General features: G+C 37.9%; 1 protein-coding gene across 1 annotated transcript in view; it reads left to right on the plus strand.

The window, feature by feature from the left end:
* ryr2b (ryanodine receptor 2b (cardiac)) overlaps positions 1–20,555 on the plus strand; it is a 72,723-nt gene that overhangs the window by 35,985 nt on the left and 16,183 nt on the right. The window contains exons 53-89 of the mRNA XM_081616627.1: positions 341–504; positions 624–702; positions 842–931; positions 1,209–1,346; positions 1,432–1,509; positions 2,286–2,361; positions 2,439–2,559; positions 2,809–2,924; positions 3,938–4,014; positions 5,030–5,151; positions 5,301–5,350; positions 5,543–5,603; positions 6,373–6,611; positions 6,994–7,075; positions 7,543–7,673; positions 7,750–8,070; positions 8,143–8,380; positions 8,645–8,732; positions 8,862–8,948; positions 9,081–9,242; positions 9,348–9,410; positions 10,500–10,628; positions 12,587–12,699; positions 12,910–13,006; positions 13,855–13,985; positions 14,278–14,329; positions 14,822–14,875; positions 15,010–15,109; positions 15,257–15,336; positions 15,691–15,767; positions 15,889–15,962; positions 16,209–16,289; positions 16,407–16,495; positions 16,786–16,914; positions 17,376–17,480; positions 17,681–17,762; positions 19,121–20,418. Coding sequence (XP_081472753.1) covers positions 341–504; positions 624–702; positions 842–931; positions 1,209–1,346; positions 1,432–1,509; positions 2,286–2,361; positions 2,439–2,559; positions 2,809–2,924; positions 3,938–4,014; positions 5,030–5,151; positions 5,301–5,350; positions 5,543–5,603; positions 6,373–6,611; positions 6,994–7,075; positions 7,543–7,673; positions 7,750–8,070; positions 8,143–8,380; positions 8,645–8,732; positions 8,862–8,948; positions 9,081–9,242; positions 9,348–9,410; positions 10,500–10,628; positions 12,587–12,699; positions 12,910–13,006; positions 13,855–13,985; positions 14,278–14,329; positions 14,822–14,875; positions 15,010–15,109; positions 15,257–15,336; positions 15,691–15,767; positions 15,889–15,962; positions 16,209–16,289; positions 16,407–16,495; positions 16,786–16,914; positions 17,376–17,480; positions 17,681–17,762; positions 19,121–20,418 — 5,274 coding nt within the window. The remainder of the gene's footprint in view (positions 1–340; positions 505–623; positions 703–841; positions 932–1,208; positions 1,347–1,431; positions 1,510–2,285; positions 2,362–2,438; positions 2,560–2,808; positions 2,925–3,937; positions 4,015–5,029; positions 5,152–5,300; positions 5,351–5,542; positions 5,604–6,372; positions 6,612–6,993; positions 7,076–7,542; positions 7,674–7,749; positions 8,071–8,142; positions 8,381–8,644; positions 8,733–8,861; positions 8,949–9,080; positions 9,243–9,347; positions 9,411–10,499; positions 10,629–12,586; positions 12,700–12,909; positions 13,007–13,854; positions 13,986–14,277; positions 14,330–14,821; positions 14,876–15,009; positions 15,110–15,256; positions 15,337–15,690; positions 15,768–15,888; positions 15,963–16,208; positions 16,290–16,406; positions 16,496–16,785; positions 16,915–17,375; positions 17,481–17,680; positions 17,763–19,120; positions 20,419–20,555) is intronic.

Below are 20,555 nucleotides of genomic sequence, written 5' to 3' on the forward strand. Positions count from 1 at the left end.
GCAGAAGTGCTTTCCCTTTAATTTGGGTTAACATTGCAATAAAACACCAAACTTTGATCAGAGACTAATTGTCGAAAGAAATCTGATGACTGTCTTGTGTTGTGTACTGTTTTGTAACTAGGCTACTGCAGCCACGATAAATGAGCCTGATCTCCTCACTGATAACTTACTTTTAAAGTAGTCAAGTCTCATTTTGGAACAAGGCTTGTGAAGAAAATATTTTTGTAATAACTACAAATAAAATGTTTGTGTTCAGTTAACTGGTCTAATTCATGACATATGCTGTGTCTCATTTCCCTCACCTCCACCCCTCTACCCCCTGTCTTTTTCAACTCTGAAGTCCTTCATTCCTCAGCTGCTTAGTTTGTGTGTGCAGTGTCTTGTTGCAGTTGCCAAAGCCTTGCCTCCTGACTATGTGGAGCCTGGCTGTTTGTCTCAAGTGGACAGAATAACCTCGGTGGACACGGACGGATATTTTGAGCCGCATCCTGTAGATACATCAAAGTATGAAACTTCACAGACGTAGTCATCCTTCAGTGACAACAATCATCCAGCCGATTTTCATTTGCTTTGAGGAAAAGCCAACCTGATTAGATTGTGTGCTATTTCTCTCCTTGCACCAGTGTCTCTGTGCCTGAACGACTGGACTTTGTAGTTAACAAGTACGCAGAGCACACTCATGAGAAGTGGTCTCTAGAAAAGGTAATATCCCAATATCTGATGCTTAGATCTGCATAACTTGGTGAAAAAATAATAATAATAATAAAATTTAGGGCTCTGATGAGGCAGCTAGCCTGACGTTTAGTGCTGCAAGGATGATTATGTATTTTATTCCCAACAGTTTGCCAGTGGCTGGGTGCATGGTGATCAGCTGTGTGAAAACGCCAAGGTCCACCCTCTCCTGAAGCCATACAGGGCTCTGGCTGAGAAGGTAGATTAAAGTCAGCTTTTAGTGAACTTCTACATTGAAAGCAGTGAACTGAACCATCCGAAAGGGACATGTATAGAATGTGTGTGTTGTGCAATATAAAATATTAAACTGATCTGCTTCACTGTATTCAAATTACCCCTGCAGTTACCACAAAACATGCCATTTGAGCAGCCAGGGTTGCTTCAGTTTATGTACTTAAATGTTAAAATAGTAGTGTTTTGTGGGGTTGTGAACACTAACAAAAGGGCTTCTAAATTCTTTGTCATTTCGTAAACAGGAGAAGGATTCATATCGCTGGGCCATCAAAGAGACAATAAAGAGCATGTTGGCCTTTGGATGGACTATAGAACGTACCAAAGAAGGAGATGCATTTGGCATTCTCGCCTGTGCTCGTAGGATCTCTCAGGCCGGTCAGGTGTGTCTCCTCATCGCTGATACTGATTTATTAGCTTTAAAGCTCCCTGCAGTGAGCATCAGCCAATCATTTCTTATTTTCTTAGCTCTCATTTGAAGGAGCATCCACCTTTAGCCCTAAACCTTTGGACATGAGCAGCATCATCTTATCCTGGGAACAGTGTGTAAGTCCTGATTATATTATTTGCCCTCTTGGACCACCAAAATGAGAAATTTGCCATGAACAACAAGTTTATTTGGGAGAAATATTTAAAATGCTTTGGACTTGTAAAGTATTTCATAGTCTGTCAAAGACAACTATAAACTCTACTCTGTTTTTGGAGGACTTTGTGGTAGGCAAAGTGCTTTTTACAAATAAAATGTGTGTTTCGCGTTTAGAGTCGCTGTCCCACTGGAAGGTGCATCTGTATCTTGGCCTATCTTGTATTCCCATGAGTGCTGACCAGTTTGTCATAGCAAAACTTGAGATTTTGTTGTGTAACGAGACAGTGCTTCACACCTATTAACAAGTTTATTCTTAACCTTTTTGTTGTGTTTCTTTGCTGTTTCTCCACCAATGTCCTCCATCAAAATCCCTAGATCTTCACAAAACGGCATTATTTAAAGTGAGATTAAATTAAAAACCGCTGAACTCTAAAGCTTCTCTGTGTCCTGGTGATTGATTAAGGTTATCGTGTTAAAAGGGGCTTAATAGTTGGGCGTGTCACACTTTTCAGATTTTTAAAAATTATTTGTAAAAGTTTTCAGAAACTGTTGTCTTATTTTTCTTCTACTTTACAGCTTTTCACTGTTTTGTGTTGGTGTTTTGTATAAAGCCCTCCCTAAAGGATGTTGAGGTTTATGGATGTAATTGGACAAAATTTTAAAAAGTACAACCGATTTAAATGCCTTTGCAAGAAACAGCCTTTCTGATAAACCACAAAAATCTTATTGCCTTTAGGCAATGGCCGAACAGTTGGCTGAAAACTATCATAATGCCTGGGCCAAGACTAAGAAGTTAGAACTGGAGAGCAGAGGTAAGAAACCATAGGTGTAAATTGTCTCTATCTCTTTCAAAGTTTCAATTCTTTTAATACATTTCCATTCTCAAAAGGGGGAGGCCATTCGATGCTGGTTCCATACGACGCTCTGACTGCCAAGGAGAAGACCAAGTTCAGAGAAAAAGCTCAGGAGATACTGAAGTTCCTTTTGCTCCATGGCTACACTGTGTGGAGGTAGGTACCAGCTTGATCAGCTGTGATGGGGAAGAGTGTGATTTATGTGACCTGAACCTCCTGAACTGTGTGATTACTCTTTTATGTAGCTGCTAGTATAGCTTGCATAGGTCACAAATGTCTCAACTCTTTCTCCTCCCAGTGAAACCCTGCTGTATAAAAATTAAGTAATAAACAAAGAATCAAAATTACTAAGTATGAAGTGAATTATATTAATTATAATATTGTTACGTGGCCAATGCCCTACAGGGATCGAAAATCCATGGAAATTGACTTCCCTGCTACTGCAAACTGCTTTGGACACATTTTTCTCCAACGCATGCTGTATTACACCGAGGAGACTCAGGAGAACATGCTAAAGCTCGGTAATGTGACATTTTATTTATTTATAAAGACTAAAAATTGATTTAAAAAAATAAAAAGTTAAAAACAGAAATAAAGGTTATTAAGTGGCCATCCTGTTTGATTCTATGTAATTTTGAGTAAGCTGTATTGCTGCGCCCTTTAGGTGAACCCTAAATCATTTATGAACACTCAGGAATAGTTCCCTGACAACATACCAGGCAAACTTGCTTCAAACTATTCTTGATTTGTGCAAGTCAGATTATGTTTGTTACATCGTACATATGTATTCTTGCACTCTATCTGGGAATTTAAAAAAATAACAAACTAAATTCTACACACTGGTTAACAACCAATTAGAACAAAAAACAAATAAAAAAAAAATACTTAAGCATTATAATTTTTTTGTTTTTCTCCAAATGATTGTGAAAGGAGAATCTATTGGCAAGTCATGTTTTTGTTATGTAAAACACAACAACAGTGAGGGGAAGCAGTTAAAAGTCACACTATTCTCCACATGTTCTACTTGCAAGTATTTAAAGGAAGTACAGTATCAATACATTGTCACAATCACAGTCTCTCACATCAAAGTCCTTCTGGAGTTAGTTTTCATACAAACACATAACGTCGCTCTAAAAAGTATTATCACGTTTATGCAACGTAAGTGGTGCATTGGAAGAAATTTAAAATACTGACAAACAAAACATACACAGCGACAGCGAAGCGCTCTTTTATTCCTGTAACTCCAACTGAAGTGGGAGCTACATGTAGGCAAACATGTAGGAGGAAGGAGGAGAGTGGTAATTAATTTATGAAATAAACCGATACAATAGCAGAGATGTGATGCTGCTTACCTGGAGAGAAGTATTGATCAAAACCATTTGAAATGATCATGAAAGGTCTGGAATCCTAGAAAGCAAATGAAAGTGTATATGTTAGGAATGACTCCAACGTTCTGTACTATACTGTATATATTCCAACAATCAATCTGTTTTAGTCTGATTGTGGGCTAATTTATCCTAATGTTTATTTCCAGAGGTGATTCAAGCCAGAGGACAGGTGCCTAAAGGAGAAAGAGCTCAAGATCAGCAGCCAATTATTTTTTTTCAGAAGGTTTGCCTTATCTCAATTACATATCTTAACACTGCTGATATTTACCGCACGAAAGGAAGCCTCTGATATTGAATTAGCCCACTTCCAATTAAATTTTTCCACCGGCCTTTTGTTTGTCCTTATTTGCCTTTTTTTTTTCTCCCCTCATTTCACTTATGACATTTAATTAGTTTTGTTAGATGGTCGCCATGGGCAACCCCTGTAAGTCAAACCCTTCGTGGCTGTGTAATTTATTTAACCATTTTGGAAATCCATGTGGGCGTTCTGATTGCCATCAGGACATAGATTAAAGCCTCCCACACTGCTCTGCCTCCAAGGAGGCAGCAGTAAAACGGGTTTATTTTTCATTGTTGAGACCCCCTGAGTCGGACCCAGTCAGCCAAGACTGTGAACGGTCACGCTTCTCATCTTTACGCCGGTCCTCCAACCATACCAACCTGTCACACGCATGCAGCCCGGTCGGCAGGAAAGCCTAATACTAGCAGGCCGTCTGTGGAGAAATATTAAGCACTTCAAGCATATTACTGCAAAAAGAGGGACAACCTGCGAGTTAATGAAGTGGGAGTCACTTTATGAATCCACACGTATTAAATAAATTACCACTTGATGTATTTCCTTGCTGGTTTTATAGTTTTAATTGTAAGTATTTTGAATTCTTACTCCTATTGGACATTTATGAATTATATCTCACGGTTGGGTTTATATCAGAACATCACAAATTTTGCCAAGACAAGTGGTCAGTTGTGATTGAGGGTTTTTATTGCAACAAAACGCATGTTTTTTTTCAGCTTGCTTGGGGCCTGTTTGTATTTTTAGACCCTGTTTTAATTACAAAAATTCTATAATGAACTTTTGGACCCAGTTAAAAAATTGCTGAAAATGTCTCAGTCGTACTATGTTGTATTTCTTGCTAAATTGTTTTCCAGTGCACAACTAACCAAAGAAATATATATTGTTTATATGACATATAGTGAATAATGAAGTAAGTATTTGTTGTTACTCTGTATTTCCACAGGTCGTTCTTCCACTATTGGAGCAGTATGTAAAAAGCCATCGTCTGTATTTTTTGTCCTCTTCTCTGAAGTCAAGTGAAAACAGAAGTCATGCCTCCAAAAGGGAAAAGGAGATGGTTCTGTGGTATGCAGAACTAGCATCTAAAAACAAAATCATTTGTTCATTTATTCTGTGAACATCTTTTATAGAACACTATTTATACCTACAATTTGTCCAACTTATTTGATATCTTGTACGGTGTCAATTTTTTTCTATATTTTTCTCACATCCAGTGTCTTCTGTAAGCTTGCTGCTTTGGTTAGACACAGAATCTCACTAATTGGTAAGAAGCAACAGTTGTTGAGACATTCGCTTGTTACATGTGGTCTGTTTGATATGCTCTGCCTTCCTGATGCTTGAGCCATTGGACTTTTGTATGGATTCTGTAGCTGTATCTGTTTTTGTTTCTGCTTTTACATCTATAAGCTGCCTTATTGTGACATGATTTGAATGTCCTACCCATATGTCCTACCAGGAGACGAAGCCTCTGCTGCTACAAGCTGCCTCCGCATTCTGGCTCAGGCGCTTGATGCAAGGTAGCTAGATGGCACTACTGTCACACTGCCTTAAATTGATCTTCTTGTTCCGCCTTCAGTCTTTATTAGTGTTGCACCGCCATGTCTGAGGATAGGATGTCTGGCGTAATTGAGCCAGAGATACACTGATGCTATCTAATTGTGGTAATATATCACTTTTATTGTCTGCAGAAGAAGAGTCTGTAGCATGATGTTGGAACAATTTTTGTTCTTCTCAGATTGTTATCTTTAATGCTGATGAACATATTTGCAGCACTTTTAGTATTTTTACTTCACAAGCGTGTGGAGTCTCAGATTAAGATGCTAATCACCTGGAACTGTTATGTCTACAGATTCATACTTTCAAAGGTGAAACTCGCATTACATAGTCATTGCACACAGCGTGATGCATTTTAGGTGTGTATTTCCATTAACAGGAAAGGAGAATCCAAAATTCAACTTTTTAGAAAATCACAATATTATGTAAGACAAATAAAAAAACTACTTTAGCACAGAAATTGTGGTCTGCTGTAAAAGCACACATTTTGGTTTGTCGTTGGCTCTAAACCACAATTATAAAAAATATTTAAATGTAAAAGCCTTAGATACATTTCTGCATGAAATGAGTCAATATATTAAGAGTTCACTCTCTCACTTAAATAAAGTGCCTTTCCAAAGGAATTTTAATGAAGTGATCTGCAGCAGTATTTGTCTAGAGATTAAAAAACCCAACACACAAAATGTACCGTATTGATATGTCTGCTTTTCATATTTTTATTTTTTTTTCTAGAATATTGACAGCAGCAGCTTCAGAGTCCATACAGACGTCTTTGCATTCATTTTTCGAAGCAGCCGCAGCAGATTTGGAGATGACTGTGGGGAAAATATCGGAGACCTTGCCTCACAGCAGAGGTCAGCTGTCTAAAGGAGTTGTCAACACTCTTAACTACACAACGTCCATCCTAATGCCAACACTTACCTCCCTCTTCCATCATCTTGCCAATCAAAACTATGGAGTGGATGTTCTGGGTAAGAATTAGTCTTGATGATAAAGTTTTTATATATATATATATATATATATATATATATATATATATATATATATATATATTTATTAAATAAAACATTTAGTCAAAAACACTCGCTGCCAAATCTAGTTTAAACACACATTAGTAGTCCTTACGTATTAACCCTGTTCTGTTTCTCAGCTAAATAACATCAGTAGTCTAGGTGTCTTTTTTACGTTTTCATGTTTTTAGTTGTGTACACAGGGCATTGGGAACATATTTTCTCATCTCAATAACACTTCACACTCACAAATCAGTCATCACCTGAATCATGACTAGTTTAACGTTCCTGGTTGTTTTTGAGAAGAAGCTTCTCAGTCCTCGGCATCACGTTGTCTTCCCAGTCGGTGGTATCCAGGTGTCATGTTACAAGATTTTAAACAGCCTCTACTCTCTGGGGACCAGTAAAAGCTTCTACATGGAGGGGTAATATTTACTTTGTTTATCTATTCTGTGTTATTATTTTCCACATAAAGTGCCTTTGCAAATACATTTGCATACCTTGAACTTTTTGCGCTCACAAACTCAAATGTATTGCTTGGGGGATTTAATGTGATCGTGAAACACAAAAATTGTGCATCTTGTGAAGACTACATGTTTTAAAATGATTTTAGAAGTAACATTTAGAAAAGTGTGTCATGCATTTGTTTTCTGCCCACGTTGCTCTAAAAATAATCCTAAAAATAATCCTGTGTGCAACCAACGGCCATTTTTAAAATGGCCATTCATTCAGTCTGTCAGCTATTTTGCAAAGAACGGCAACAATTGCAGTGCACAAATTGAAGTTTATATGTGTATTGTGACAATTTTTTTGTAAAACTGGGGCCATAAAAAGCTTTTGTAGTTTGTAGGAATGTAATTAATATTTTCCTTATGTTGCCTTTGCCATGTAGGCAGCGGTCAGCAGCAGGCGCATGTGTAGCAGCTCTGACCGGAGCTTTTCCTGTATGCTTCCTGGAGCCAACTCTAGACCACAACAATCCACATTCTATCTACAATGTCATGAGTCCCACTGAGATTAAAGGTAAACTGTGATAATTTTTCTTCAGAGCTCTTTGTTTAATCTTCAGCTCCAGTAAGAACCCCACTCCTCCCATCAGACCAGGGACTGCCGGACCGGATGGAGGACGCGTGTCGCCCTCTTCCTTCACTGGGAGAGGCGCTGGAGAAAGTGGAGGAGCTGGCTGGTGCTGGTTCTGCAGCTCATCAGATGCAGTACATCCATGTGGCAGAGGTCACTTTGCCCATGTTGTGCAGCTATATTTTACACTGGTGTCCCTGGGGCCCTAAAGGCCCCCCAGAGGGCCCAGTCCTCACCTCTGTTGTTCCTCAGCATGCGAGCGACCTGATTGGCCACATCCTTCGTATCATCCACAACCATGTGGGCGCTAGCCAGGGTGACTGGATGAAGCAGCTTGCAGGTATATTGATGCCGTGTGATAACTGTGGCCAAATCACCGGCTCCTGCTGTTGACAGCTGTCTCATGTTTTAGTTTTTTCGCAGCCGATCGTATGCAAAGCTGACGGCGAGCTGCTGAGAAGTCACTTTCTCCCCCTGATGGAGAAGCTGAGGAAGCGGGCCGAGTGTGTCCAGTCAGAAGAGGAAGTGATTAAAGCGGAAGACTGCTGTAGTTCTGAAGCAGAGCTGCAGATACAGGAGAAGTACAGAGTTCTGGTCCAGGATCTCTATGCCTTTTATCCTCTTCTCATCCAGTTTGTCGATTTTAATCGGTAAGGGACAAACTACAGGAAACTTTTTGGAATCAAATCTTATTTTGAAAGACTGATTTGTTTAGTTCCCACTGGGTTATATACCTTTCATTTTGAGTAAAAGGCAGAATTTTTACTTGAGTAGCCATTGATTTATTGCTTATGTTGAATATATAAAGAGACATAATGCCTTAAGCCACAGTACAAATCGTCATTTCAGGCCATGTTCAGCTTTACAGGAATAACTTCTGTGATGTTAATGCTTTTTGGTCGGTCTCGTTCCAGAGCCAGATGGCTGAAAGAGACAATCCCCGAGGCTGAGCAGCTGTTCAGCATGGTGGCAGAGATCTTTGTATTCTGGGCCAAATCTCATGTAGGAAAGACACACAGCATCTTTTTTTTTTTTCCTTTTAGGATTCTGCCATGTCAGAAATGTGCATGTAAATCCTGTACCTCATAAAAGGTGCTCATCTGTCGTCATCTTATGTTTTTTCTGCAACAGCATTTCAAATGGGAAGAGCAGAGTTACGTGGTCCAGAATCGGATCAACAATTTGGCTTTTTTGCTCTCCAGTGACAACATGCTGGAGGTCAGCTATGTTTACGATAAAACTGTCTGGTTATGCATGCGTTTTTATGCAACACCAGAATTTGTCCTGTCTTATACCAGTTGAGTGTCTTTAGTGCAAAACTAAAACGTGTTCTCTGTGCATGACGTCCAGTTTGACCATAAAAACAAAGGGATGAAGAGGAAGGGGGATCGTTACTCTGCACACACTTCTCTCATAGTGGCTGCCATAAAGAAGATGGTGCCTGTGGGACTCAGAGTTTGTTTTCCATGTGACCAGAACCTTATTATGTTGGTGAAAAACTGCTATTCTCAGGTAAATTATAAATACGGACAGTTTCAGCAAGTTCTCATGTGTTAGAAATGTTTTTTGTCCAGATGTAATTCTTTAGCATGAGATGTTTAACATTTTTCTTTACAGAATAACCTTGAAGATGAGATTCGGGAGCATATTTTGAGATACCTCAAGCATTCTTTTGGTCAGGTAATGACTATTTCGGTAACTATTTGTGTACACTAAATGCCATGCATTACCTAACAATTTGCTTTCTTGACCATAACTCTCTTAAGAACAGAGATTTCAATCTCAAGGGACTATATAGTCCAAATAGATAGTCTCATTATTCCAGATAAGGAATTAAATAAATCAGTTAAACATTTATTCTGGCAAAGTTATAAATAGATGAAATTTCGATGTAAATTGTTCCTGTAGATCCAATTTCCATTTCCAGTTTCAGAATAATTAACACATTTGTATGCATTACGATATAACTCTGTATGCCCTTTAGCACTTTTACACAGCATTAGTAAAGCACTATGCTACAAAATTTAGCACTTAATTTTTGCATTACGTTTGTGACATCCATCCATCCATCCATCCATCCATCCATCCATCCATCCATCCATCCATCCATCCATCCATCCATCCATCCATCCATCCATCCATCCATCCATCCATCCATTCATTCATTCATTCATTCATTCATTCATTCATTCATTCATTCATTCATTCATTCATGTTCTTTACACCCTTGTCCCTTAGTATGAAACAGAAAACCTCTCTCATAGTTTTTAATATCCAAAGTCCTCATTTTAATCATCTCTACCAGAGACATGAACATGATGAGCTCACTACTCTGTACAATATACGAAGACATTGTTTCCGCATCTATGAGTCGGTGATAAACATGTTTATTCATAAACCAGTGATGGAAAAATATGCCTTCTAATTTTGGCTCCCAAACTCTTTTGAGTGGAAATATTAGTAGCAAATATTTTTTTTCTGTATTTTTCTTGGTTTATATAGTTTGTTGGTTGAGTGAACACATCTGTTCTGCCGGGAATATTGAAAATTGCACATTTTCACTCCATAAATCAGGCTGCTGTTCTGAATCGTGTTTCGTCTTTTGTTTTTAGTCCACCAAACATCTCATTTGGTTTGTTTTTTGTGGTTGTTGTTTCTTAGAAAAAAAAGTGCATGCTAATTCAGTATTACATTTGAATAAATCCATAAACAGAAGCTTTCTGTTTGGAACAAAAGACTTAAATGAATCAACCTTGTTTCGCTTCACAGGCATCAAACAGCGTCAGCCGTGGGATTCTGTCTGCTGATCTCCCAGCACAGCTTGAGGCCCCAGCTGACACACAAAGGACTGTGGACAGGGTTCTAGAAATAGCTCGGGTGCTTTATTACCTGGATCAGGTGAGCTTTCAGATTCTACAAAAAAAAAAAAAAGAAATGATTAAGACTCTGAGCGGAGCTTTCTTCCTTTGCCTCCTTGGCCTCTGTAAATACAGTGACATTGAGTGCATCCACTCTTCTCAATCATTAAACACTGCACAGACAATTGTGTTTGTTCAGTGAAGTGGAGTAAGGTGAGATGAAGGTAGGTGAAAATGAAGCTTATCTCGTCATTCAACTCAGACAAGATGATTGTATTTTAGAGGCATTCGTTGCAGTGTTTTGCCTTTTAACTGCATTCTCTCACTAAAAGTAAAAAAAAATTAAATCTTTAAATAGTTTTTTTTTCTTTGTTGTTTAAAACAGCCAAATAATGCCCAATAAATATTCTGACTTCTATGGCAGACCTCTAAATATTCTTATAAACCCTAATTTTCCCAGATTATTACACTTGACAAAGCGCATGGATGATTACCAGATTTTACTTTGTGTAAACTTTAAAATATTGTATGCTTTTCTCATCTTGAAATAGTTTTTTAAACTGCACAAATTTTAAAGTTAACAGAGCTCTTTTCTAGCTACTAATTCACAGCAAAATGGCTTTGGCTTGAACATGGTTTTGCAGTGAGTTGAAGCAAAAAAAAAAGCTATTAGGATGTTTTTTTTTTCCACTAGGGCTGTCTTCCTCCGCTTTTTATTTGCTCATGCGTTAAATGCTTGAAATTCTGGAAGTTTACACTTTTTTAATTGGCTGCATTTCTGTAAGTTGCAACATGTGGATTCCAGTAGTTTTTTTTTGTTTTTTTTCTTACCAGCTTACGTTGTTGCTTTAAGTTTGGGCAACTTTAGCTGTTCTTCTAGCAGTCAAGTCTTTATTTACTCATGAAAGACATCTTTGTCCTCTTAAACATTTACACTTTTGCCAGAAAACAAACCGTTCTCAAATGATTTACTTTAGACTAAATGCTATTCAAACCAGCTTGACCCTCTAAAATCTAGTTGCAACCCATATTAGTAATTGATTAACTGTAGTCAGTGATATTTTTTGGCAAAGCAACACATGAACAAAACAAAAAATTCAAGAGTAATTAAGATACATTGGCTTACAAAGCCATTCTCAAGATTTTGAGACTGGTGAACCACAGTTAATGCCATTATCCAAAAACATGAACAACCGACTTAACAGAATTACCAAGCATCCATCAGGTAATAAATGAACACTGTGGGCATCATTATTCTACGTCACTATGATTCAACAATAGTAAAAAATCAAAAAAATGGCAGCCTTATGAGAACGCTGTGACCTGGTCCACTGCTGACCAAAAAGAACAGAAAGACCCCTCTATCACTTGGTAAAAATAATTTTGATTATACCCAAAAATGGGACAAAGTGTTTTTGAAAGGAGTGGATCATGTGTGATATGTCACAAACACCAACTTTATTTCAGAAAAAGAGCATAATACTGAAAACAGCAGAACAATACAAGACAATAAAACTGTCAAATATGGCAGGAGTAGTGCTGAGTTTGTGGCTGTGAATGTTCCTTTCTGGCAGAAAATTCTCCACACTTGGCTTCCAATGCTGCAGTGGGAAAAAACTTAAAACAATTCTATAAAAAAAAAGTTGTGCCAAATTTCCTTTATAGTGATTTAAAATACCTTATTTTCAGTTCTAACAAATGCTTGATGTCAGCTGCTTCTGCCAAGGGAGGCACAACCAGTTTTCACTTTTGAGAAGAATTTCACATAAAGACAAAACCAACCCTGCATAAAAACAGCATTTTGTGTTTTTACTCAGGCTGACTTTTTCTGATAACAAAAATGTGTTTAATGATTTTAAATGGTGCAAAGTGTTGACAGCGGGACAATAAAGCAAATGCATAAAAGGTCTGTAAGGGAGCCAGGGGGGCATTTTTTTATTTTACAAATCATGCTTATTTTTAATTAAGATGCCTTTTTTGTTGTTTTTCTTTTTCTAGGTAGAGCACCCACAGAGAAGCAAAAAACCTGCTTGGAACAAAATTTTATCCAAACAGAGGAAACGTGCGGTGGTGGCTTGCCTGAGGATGACTCCCCTCTACAATCTGCCACTGTAAGACCCAGGCCAAATAAGCTGTTTGATTAAAAATGTATAGTTATTTCCTAAAACATGTGCACAGGTTTATTGTCTTTTATGAACAAATAAAGACTAGATCATAAACAAGTACAGATAGAAACAAAAACTCAACAACCAATGCCTTTTTTCTCTTTCTACCAACTGTTTTTCCACTCTTTTTTTTTTTTTTTTTTAATTTTCCTTCAGGCACCGAGCTGTCAACCTTTTCCTGCAAGGCTACAACAGATCTTGGATATCAACAGAGGGAAATGACTTGGTAGAAATGCTTGTGGAGGATTTAGCTGTGAGTACAAGAGAAGCTGTGCAAACTTTTAAAAAAATTCTATTAATTAAACAATTTTTTTAAACAATATCAACACCAGGAATATCTTCATCTGGATTTTTCTGGTCCATGATACTGATCTGAGCAACCTTAGAAAAGATCCTTAACCCCAACCTGATATTTTATTCAAAACACTGACCGCATGCAGTAAAGTATCACGCTACAATATATTAGTTAAGATATTACACCCTGAGTGCATTTTCAGATTTATTCAGTTTATTCACTCAATTTGGCTTTGAATGTTGTTTTTGCAGTAATGACTAACTGCTCTTCTTACCATATTTAGCCAGCAGTTTTTTTTAAAAAAGGTTAAATAAAAAGGAAGTTTTTGGGAAATAGAAATGATTTTGTTTGACAATCCTAAGTGACATAAAACATGAAAAGTTTAGTCTCATTTAATTTCATCCAGTTAGAAATGGTTTTGACTTTTACACAGGTACTGTAAATGAAGACATTTTCATCTCCTGTCTTGTTGCTTCTGAAACGTTTTCATTTATAGCACCGTTTCTGCTTTATTCTAGCAGTTTTCATGTCTGCTTTGATTTGAATTGATAATTCAGCTGTTGCTATTGCTCTCCTGCTTCATTAACTTGGCACTTTGCTTTGGATCGTGTGAGCCATGTGATTGGAGTTGATGTCCTACAGTTATAATTTTCCTTTACTGTACAAACGAACAATACAATTCACTACTGTGCATATCTGAAAAGGAAGAAACCTGGTGTGTTTATTTTCTAGTTTGCTGCATTGAGCAGTGTGATATAATTTAAGAGCACACCCTAATTACTTTGCTCTCCCTCCTTGGACTGCAGAAGGGGCGAGTGACGAAACCGTGGGAAGGTGAGAAAGGGGAAGCAAAGGAGGTGGAAGAAGGCACCAAGGCAATTGATCCTCTCCTTCAGCTCATTATGCTCTTCAGTCGAAGTGCACTGACGGAAAGCAGGTGTGTCGTTGCAAAAGATCAGATGGGGTACAAGCTGCCTCTTTTTTTTTTCTGCTTAATTACATCTTATGGAATGTGAATACTGAACTGGTCTGAAGTGGGATTATTGTTTAATTGCTAATGCTTCCATAGCTCTGCACACATTTTATTTTTAAAGCCTTGTAATATTTGTGACTTTTGAAAATAATATTTCTGATTCTGACATATTTGACTGGACATTCAAAATTCCTACATTTTGCCTCAATCTGACATAAACAGTTTTTTTTTTCCTTTTATCCTCCTGTTTTTTCAGCAACCTTGATAATGACAACCTCTACAAAGATTATGCTGCTATTATGGCCAAGGTAACAGCCAAACATGTTTTAAGTGTTTGACGCATGTGAATTAACTACGTCACTTAGCTCTAAAAATATTACAAAAGTCTTATAATTTTAAAACATTTCATTTAAATTCTCAACATACAACAATATGACATTAAACATAATAGAAATAAAATAAAGATGTGCATGCATTTCTCTAAAGGCTAGTTTTTTTTCCTGTAATTGGTGTGCTAGATTGCCTAATAAGGAAACAAACCATATAGTATTGTTTCTTTAATTCATTCAGACTGGAGGGTTCTCTAAGCACAGGCACAGATGCATCCAACTGTTGCATCATATTTTTTAATGCACTTTAAGTTGTACTTTGATGTCTTTGTGAATGTCCCATGAAGTATGCAGCAAAAACACCTGTCAGAGAAGAGGTGCAATGCATTGGTAAATAATTTATTGTGGAAGTATTGTCTTTTCGATCTGGTTTTACATCATCGTCCACTTTGTCGGTTTGGTTTTTTCCAGAGCTGCCGCAGAGAGAGCCAAGATGATGCAGAGCAGGAAGTAGAAAGCTTTGAAGTGAGTAAACTGGATCTCACTTTTAAAACAAATATTTGCAATACTTTGATGTATCAAAGCTGGAAAGTATGAAATCTTATATGTGAAAAATATGATGTTTTTTTTTTTTCTTAATAATAACGTGAACATTACAGGAGAAAGAGATGGAAAAGCAAAAGCTGTTGTACCAACAGGCCAGGCTGCATTGTCGTGGAGCCCCTGAAATGGTCCTGCAGGCTATTAGTACCAGCAATGGTAGGGTATTATGAGCAACAAAATAAAATCAACTGTAAATATTTAGCTTATTGAATTGTTCAAGTATTTCCTCTTTGAGATAAGTTGATTAGATGGTAGAAAATATCTGAAACTGCTGATGCATATTCTGTTTTTGGGTCACTTTAGGCACCATGGGATTCATGATTGGTCCTACTCTGAAACTAGGTATTGCTCTTCTTAATGGAGGGAATGCAACGGTTCAGCAGGTAAATTAAATGCTTGTTTGGTAAATATTCTTTTTTTTAATCTTCAGTCTTGAGATTCACTCAAAATATGTTTGTTTGCTTACTGCCTGTTGGATGATTATATATATTTGAAGCCTTCCCTTTCACATCCAGAGTTCATAATAAAAGCTTGATTTAGTGCTGTTGGCATGTGAACCTGTTGTTCACACGCCGACTGCAAAGTTATATCATGGCTTGATACAAATCTCATTTTCATGAGAAAGGATGATCTGTCACAGGATATCAGTGCAGCCTTACTTGATCACTGATGAGCCTAATATTACTCTAATTACTTCTGCTTAATCAGATCCTGTCTTTGTTGGTTATACCTTACAGAAAATGTTGGATTATCTAAGAGAGAAGCGCAATGTTGGCTTTTTTCAGAGCATGGCTGGACTCATGCGGTCATGTAGGTGAGTGACAGAGGAGAGAAGTGCTTAAAATCAGAAAATGATTAACAGTTTGATAAAATGGTTAAAGTCGAAAGGCTTTACCTAACCCCCTTTTCTGCGTGTGTGATTTTCTTCTACCCAGTGTTCTGGATTTGAATGCATTTGAGAGGCAGAACAAAGCAGAGGGATTAGGCATGGCCACGGATGAGAGCTCAGGTACTGTATTTAAATGGGAATACAAAAAAAAATAAAAAATACATCCATTACTGTTAATCCATGTCATGGTGGAGGGGTCAGCTGAAATATCTGTTACGGTGTCCAAATATTTTTTCACCGTTCAGTGTTATCAACATCTGTTTTTCGAAAAGGCCACGCTGACATGATTTTCCGATTTACTATTTTTTACCTTCCTCTTCCAACTGTTCAGTATTTTAGATTTTGCTGCTATCTTTTCATTCAAAGGAGAGAAGGTGATGCAAGACAAGGACCTGACTTGTGACCTATTCCGTTTCCTTCAGCTGCTTTGTGAAGGACACAATTCAGGTTACTCCTTCTTAATCATTATACAATCAAATACTGTAAAATTCTCATGTATGCTTGTTAATACTGCAAACCGAGGACCATAAAGATAATTATCATGATAATTTTTGTATGCCTTAGATTTCCAGAACTATTTAAGAACTCAAACTGGGAACAACACCACCGTCAACATTGTTATATCAACGGTTGACTATTTACTAAGGGTACAGGTGAGTCCACTGTCACGACTTCTCTCATGTAATTCTGATTAATTAGATCGGACCACTTCAGGAATCTATAGAAGTCGATGCACAATGTTGTCCAAAAAAGCTTCAGTCCAAATCATCGAATGCAGGTGTTGCAATTATGTATTGGTAATCATTTTTGCCTCTTTGCTAATCAACTGCAGTATGAATCTGTTATGGTCTTAAATCAGAAGTACATATCAACAGACTGTGTGTCGTTTAACCCCTCTTTAATTACAGCTGATTCTTATCTTTTAAAAAACATATTTTCACAGGAATCGATCAGTGATTTCTACTGGTACTACTCGGGGAAAGTCGTTATTGATCCTCTGGGTCAACACAACTTCTCCAAGGCCATTGAAGTTGCCAAACAGGTCTTCAACACACTCACCGAGTATATACAGGTTGGTCCTCTCAGCCTGCTTTCGATTGAGAATGTATTAAATTAATTTGCCTAAACACTTACTTCAGCTTTTTGGCAAAACAACTGCACAACATGTCCCACAATGTAGCTGATGAATTATTTAGAGGTAGCGTTTATTTGTTTCTCAGTTATGTTTGAACAAGTATGTGTGAAAGAAACACCTGTAAATCTTTAATGCCAGATGGACTCTGTAATGAGGAATTAGTTATTAAGGGGTATCTAATGTTTTTCACTATTTACGCTCTTTGCCTCATGTAAGTCTTGAATTGATATACGTAGCTGTGATTTATTAAATCAGTTTGGGATGAGCTATAAATAAGAATGCAAGTGAAAGTAAAATGTTAAATTTGAGAGATGTTAATTTTAGTTTTGCAACTTTATGTCATAATTTCTGCCTTCTGCAGTATTTGTACTGCCTGTGCATTTTTTGTGTCCATCCAGGGTCCGTGTATTGGGAACCAGCAGAGTCTGGCTCACAGTCGTCTGTGGGATGCTGTCGTGGGATTCCTCCATGTCTTTGCTCACATGCAGATGAAGCTCTCTCAGGTATGGCAGTGTTACAGTTTCATTTCAGTAGTTATTGTATCTTGAGAAAAACGTACAAGATCGAATACTTATTGGATTCTGTAAAACTAAAATATAATTTTCAATTTAGCCTAACTCAGCTACATGTTGGGACAACACTTCTACCAACTTTTAGAAGATATTATGCAAATGTCTTGTAAACATAATTTGTCTTTGTGCAGGATTCAAGGCAGATAAAACTCCTAAAGGAACTGATGGACTTATTGAAGGACATGGTTGTGTTCCTCCTTTCCATGTTAGAAGGTAAATAATTGGCAAGACTTTGCAGTTAATAGCAACCAATGAATATTTACACAGAATTCATGTAAAAAGTGATTCTTTGAATAATTGAGTTTTGTTTTTTGTCATACCAATGTAAGAGCCTTTGTATAATGAGGCTCTTATGTTTTTTATGAATGAGAAAAACTTACTCATAAAAAAAAAAAAACTTTTATATTTAAACTTTCTTTTTAACATTTTGTCACATTGTAACCCCAAACTTAACAGTATTTCATTTTGTGTGATAGACCAAGACAAAGCATTTGCATTTTGGGTCTGTAACAACATTGGACATGTTGTTACAGACCCCAGTCAAACATGTACATGTTTGACTGGGGTCAAACATGTACATGTTTTTAAACTGTAAGTAGGTCAAACAGTCAAACATGTACATGTTTGACTGGCTTGTATTGCGCAATATCTCAAGCTCAGTCAAACTGGATGTAGAGGGAACTATAATTGAACTCTTGCCAGAGTTTTTCCAATTCTCTTTGTTTTTCTAATTTTACCCTGGCTTTGCCTCCATCTTCTCTTTAACTCTGACCACATTTATTGTTCCTGTTGAATAAAATAATTCCCACGGCATGAAGCTGCCACAGCTTTTAATTTCACAGTGCAGATGCTGCATTTAAGATGATGTATAGTGTTTTACACCATAGGTCACATTTTTGTATGCAATTGAAAAAGTCCAATACAGGTGACATACTTTGTGTGTCATCTATATGGCTTGTGGCAAGCATAAATCCTTCTGGCTTTCTTGTTGCCTGTCTTCCATAAAGGCCAGATTTGTGGAATGCATAACTAATAGATATCATATTGATATATCCTCCCACATGAGATGGGGATCTCTGCAGCTGCTTCAGAGTTACCATTGGATACTTAGTTGCTCATCTGATTAACACTCTCTTTGCCTGGTCTGTCCATTTAGGTGGACAGTCAAGTGTGGATAAGCTTGCAAGAGTGCCTTTTTCTTTTCTTTTTTGCTCAACAGTGTTCTCCATCAGCCCTTCATAGAACAACTATTTATCGTGAAAATATATATAATACACTCTTAATAGGTATTGCTATTTGGGAGCATCAGAGTAAAGACAGATGTACACGTCACAGTTTAAAAATAAGCTGTTTGTATTTGTCCTTGCAGTTCACAGCTATACTACAGTTGTACTACTTTGTGTTGATGTAGCACAGGGATGTGCAGCCTGTCATATCAAAACAATGAAACAGTTCTGTATGGGAGATGGCTGGACAAAAGGAAGTTGGAAAAAAGACAACATACACTTGCAGTAGGTCTTAGACTCTGCACCCATCGTCGGATCATCTACATGTATTTTTCTTTGTTGCAGGCAATGTTATCAATGGAACAATTGGGAAGCAGATGGTGGATATGTTGGTGGAATCATCAGGCAATGTGGAAATGGTCCTTAAGTTTTTCGACATGTTCCTCAAACTAAAAGACCTGACTTCATCTGAGGGCTTCAGAGAGTACGACTCTGACTGTAAGGGCAGCATATGCAGGAAGGACTTCCAGAAAGCCATGGAAAACTGCAAATGCTTCTCACAAGCCGAGATCCACTTCCTGCTCTCTTGCATTGAAACGAACGACGGCGATATCTTGGAATACGAAACGTTTGTGGATCGCTTCCACGAGCCGGCGAAAGACATCGGCTTCAGCATCGCTGTTCTCCTCACCAATTTGTCGGAGCACATGCCCAAAGAGTCCAGGCTGAAGACATTCACGGAGCTTGCAGAATGCATCCTGACCTACTTTCAGCCCAGTCTTGGACGCATTGAGATTCTTGGCAGCGGGAAGCGCTTTGAACGGGTCTACTTTGAGATCAGCGAATACAGTCGCACACAGTGGGAGAAGCCACAGGTGAAGGAATCCAAGAGGCAGTTCATCTTTGATGTGGTCAATAAGGGAGGAGACAAAGAGAAAATGGAGATGTTCGTCAACTTCTGTGAGGACACCATATTTGAGATGCAACTTGCAGCCCAGATATCCGGATCCAACTCTGGAGAGAAGTGGTACGAGAAAACAGAGGTGGAGACGAGAGAGCTTGAAGAATATTCACCCTCAGATTACAAGAGGTGGACTTCTATCTACTATTGGTGGCTGATGTTGACTTGTGCCCTTTCTGTGAAAAACCTGAAAACACTGATGAAGATGACGCCAAAGGATTTCCTCTTAGCAGCAGTTCGATTCATCAGATTCGTTTGCGTGCTTCAGATCCGCTGCATTTCTGCTATCATCTGCCGCATCATGTATTTGCTGTACGTCACATTTGTCAACAGTGGTCTCATAGAGGCGGCAAAAAGAATGAAGGTGTCAGACTTGCTCGGGGGTATCCTTGAGCCAACTCTTGATGAGGTCATGGAGGTGTCGAGTAATGTGGATCAACTGAGAAAGTACTCTGCTAGTTTCTCTTCTCAGAAAGAATTGAGGGAGATCGGGCAGATGGCTTCATTGACCTTTCCCAAGGAGGTGGACATATTGTCAGACATATTTGGTCTCAAGCTGAAGAAGGAGGGAGATCAGTACAGACTTGTAACGCAAGATCTCTCTGACAGTCTGACTGATCTGTTCAGTTCAACTTCCAGAACAATAATCGACACAGATGTTTCTGAGGAGCACCACACTTTGGTAGGAATTATTGGCTCATTTTCATGCATATTGAGCTCTCACAGGATCACTTTGGTTTTCTGGAAATATTTTAGCCTAATTACTCTTACTGCTTTGGGATTTTGGTAATTACTATAAATGTTTTATTCAAGAATAAA

Source organism: Poecilia reticulata, chromosome 15, assembly GCF_904066995.2.
Source record: "Poecilia reticulata chromosome 15, P_reticulata-male-v2, whole genome shotgun sequence".
In the NCBI taxonomy this organism is placed as follows: Eukaryota; Metazoa; Chordata; class Actinopteri; order Cyprinodontiformes; family Poeciliidae; genus Poecilia; species Poecilia reticulata.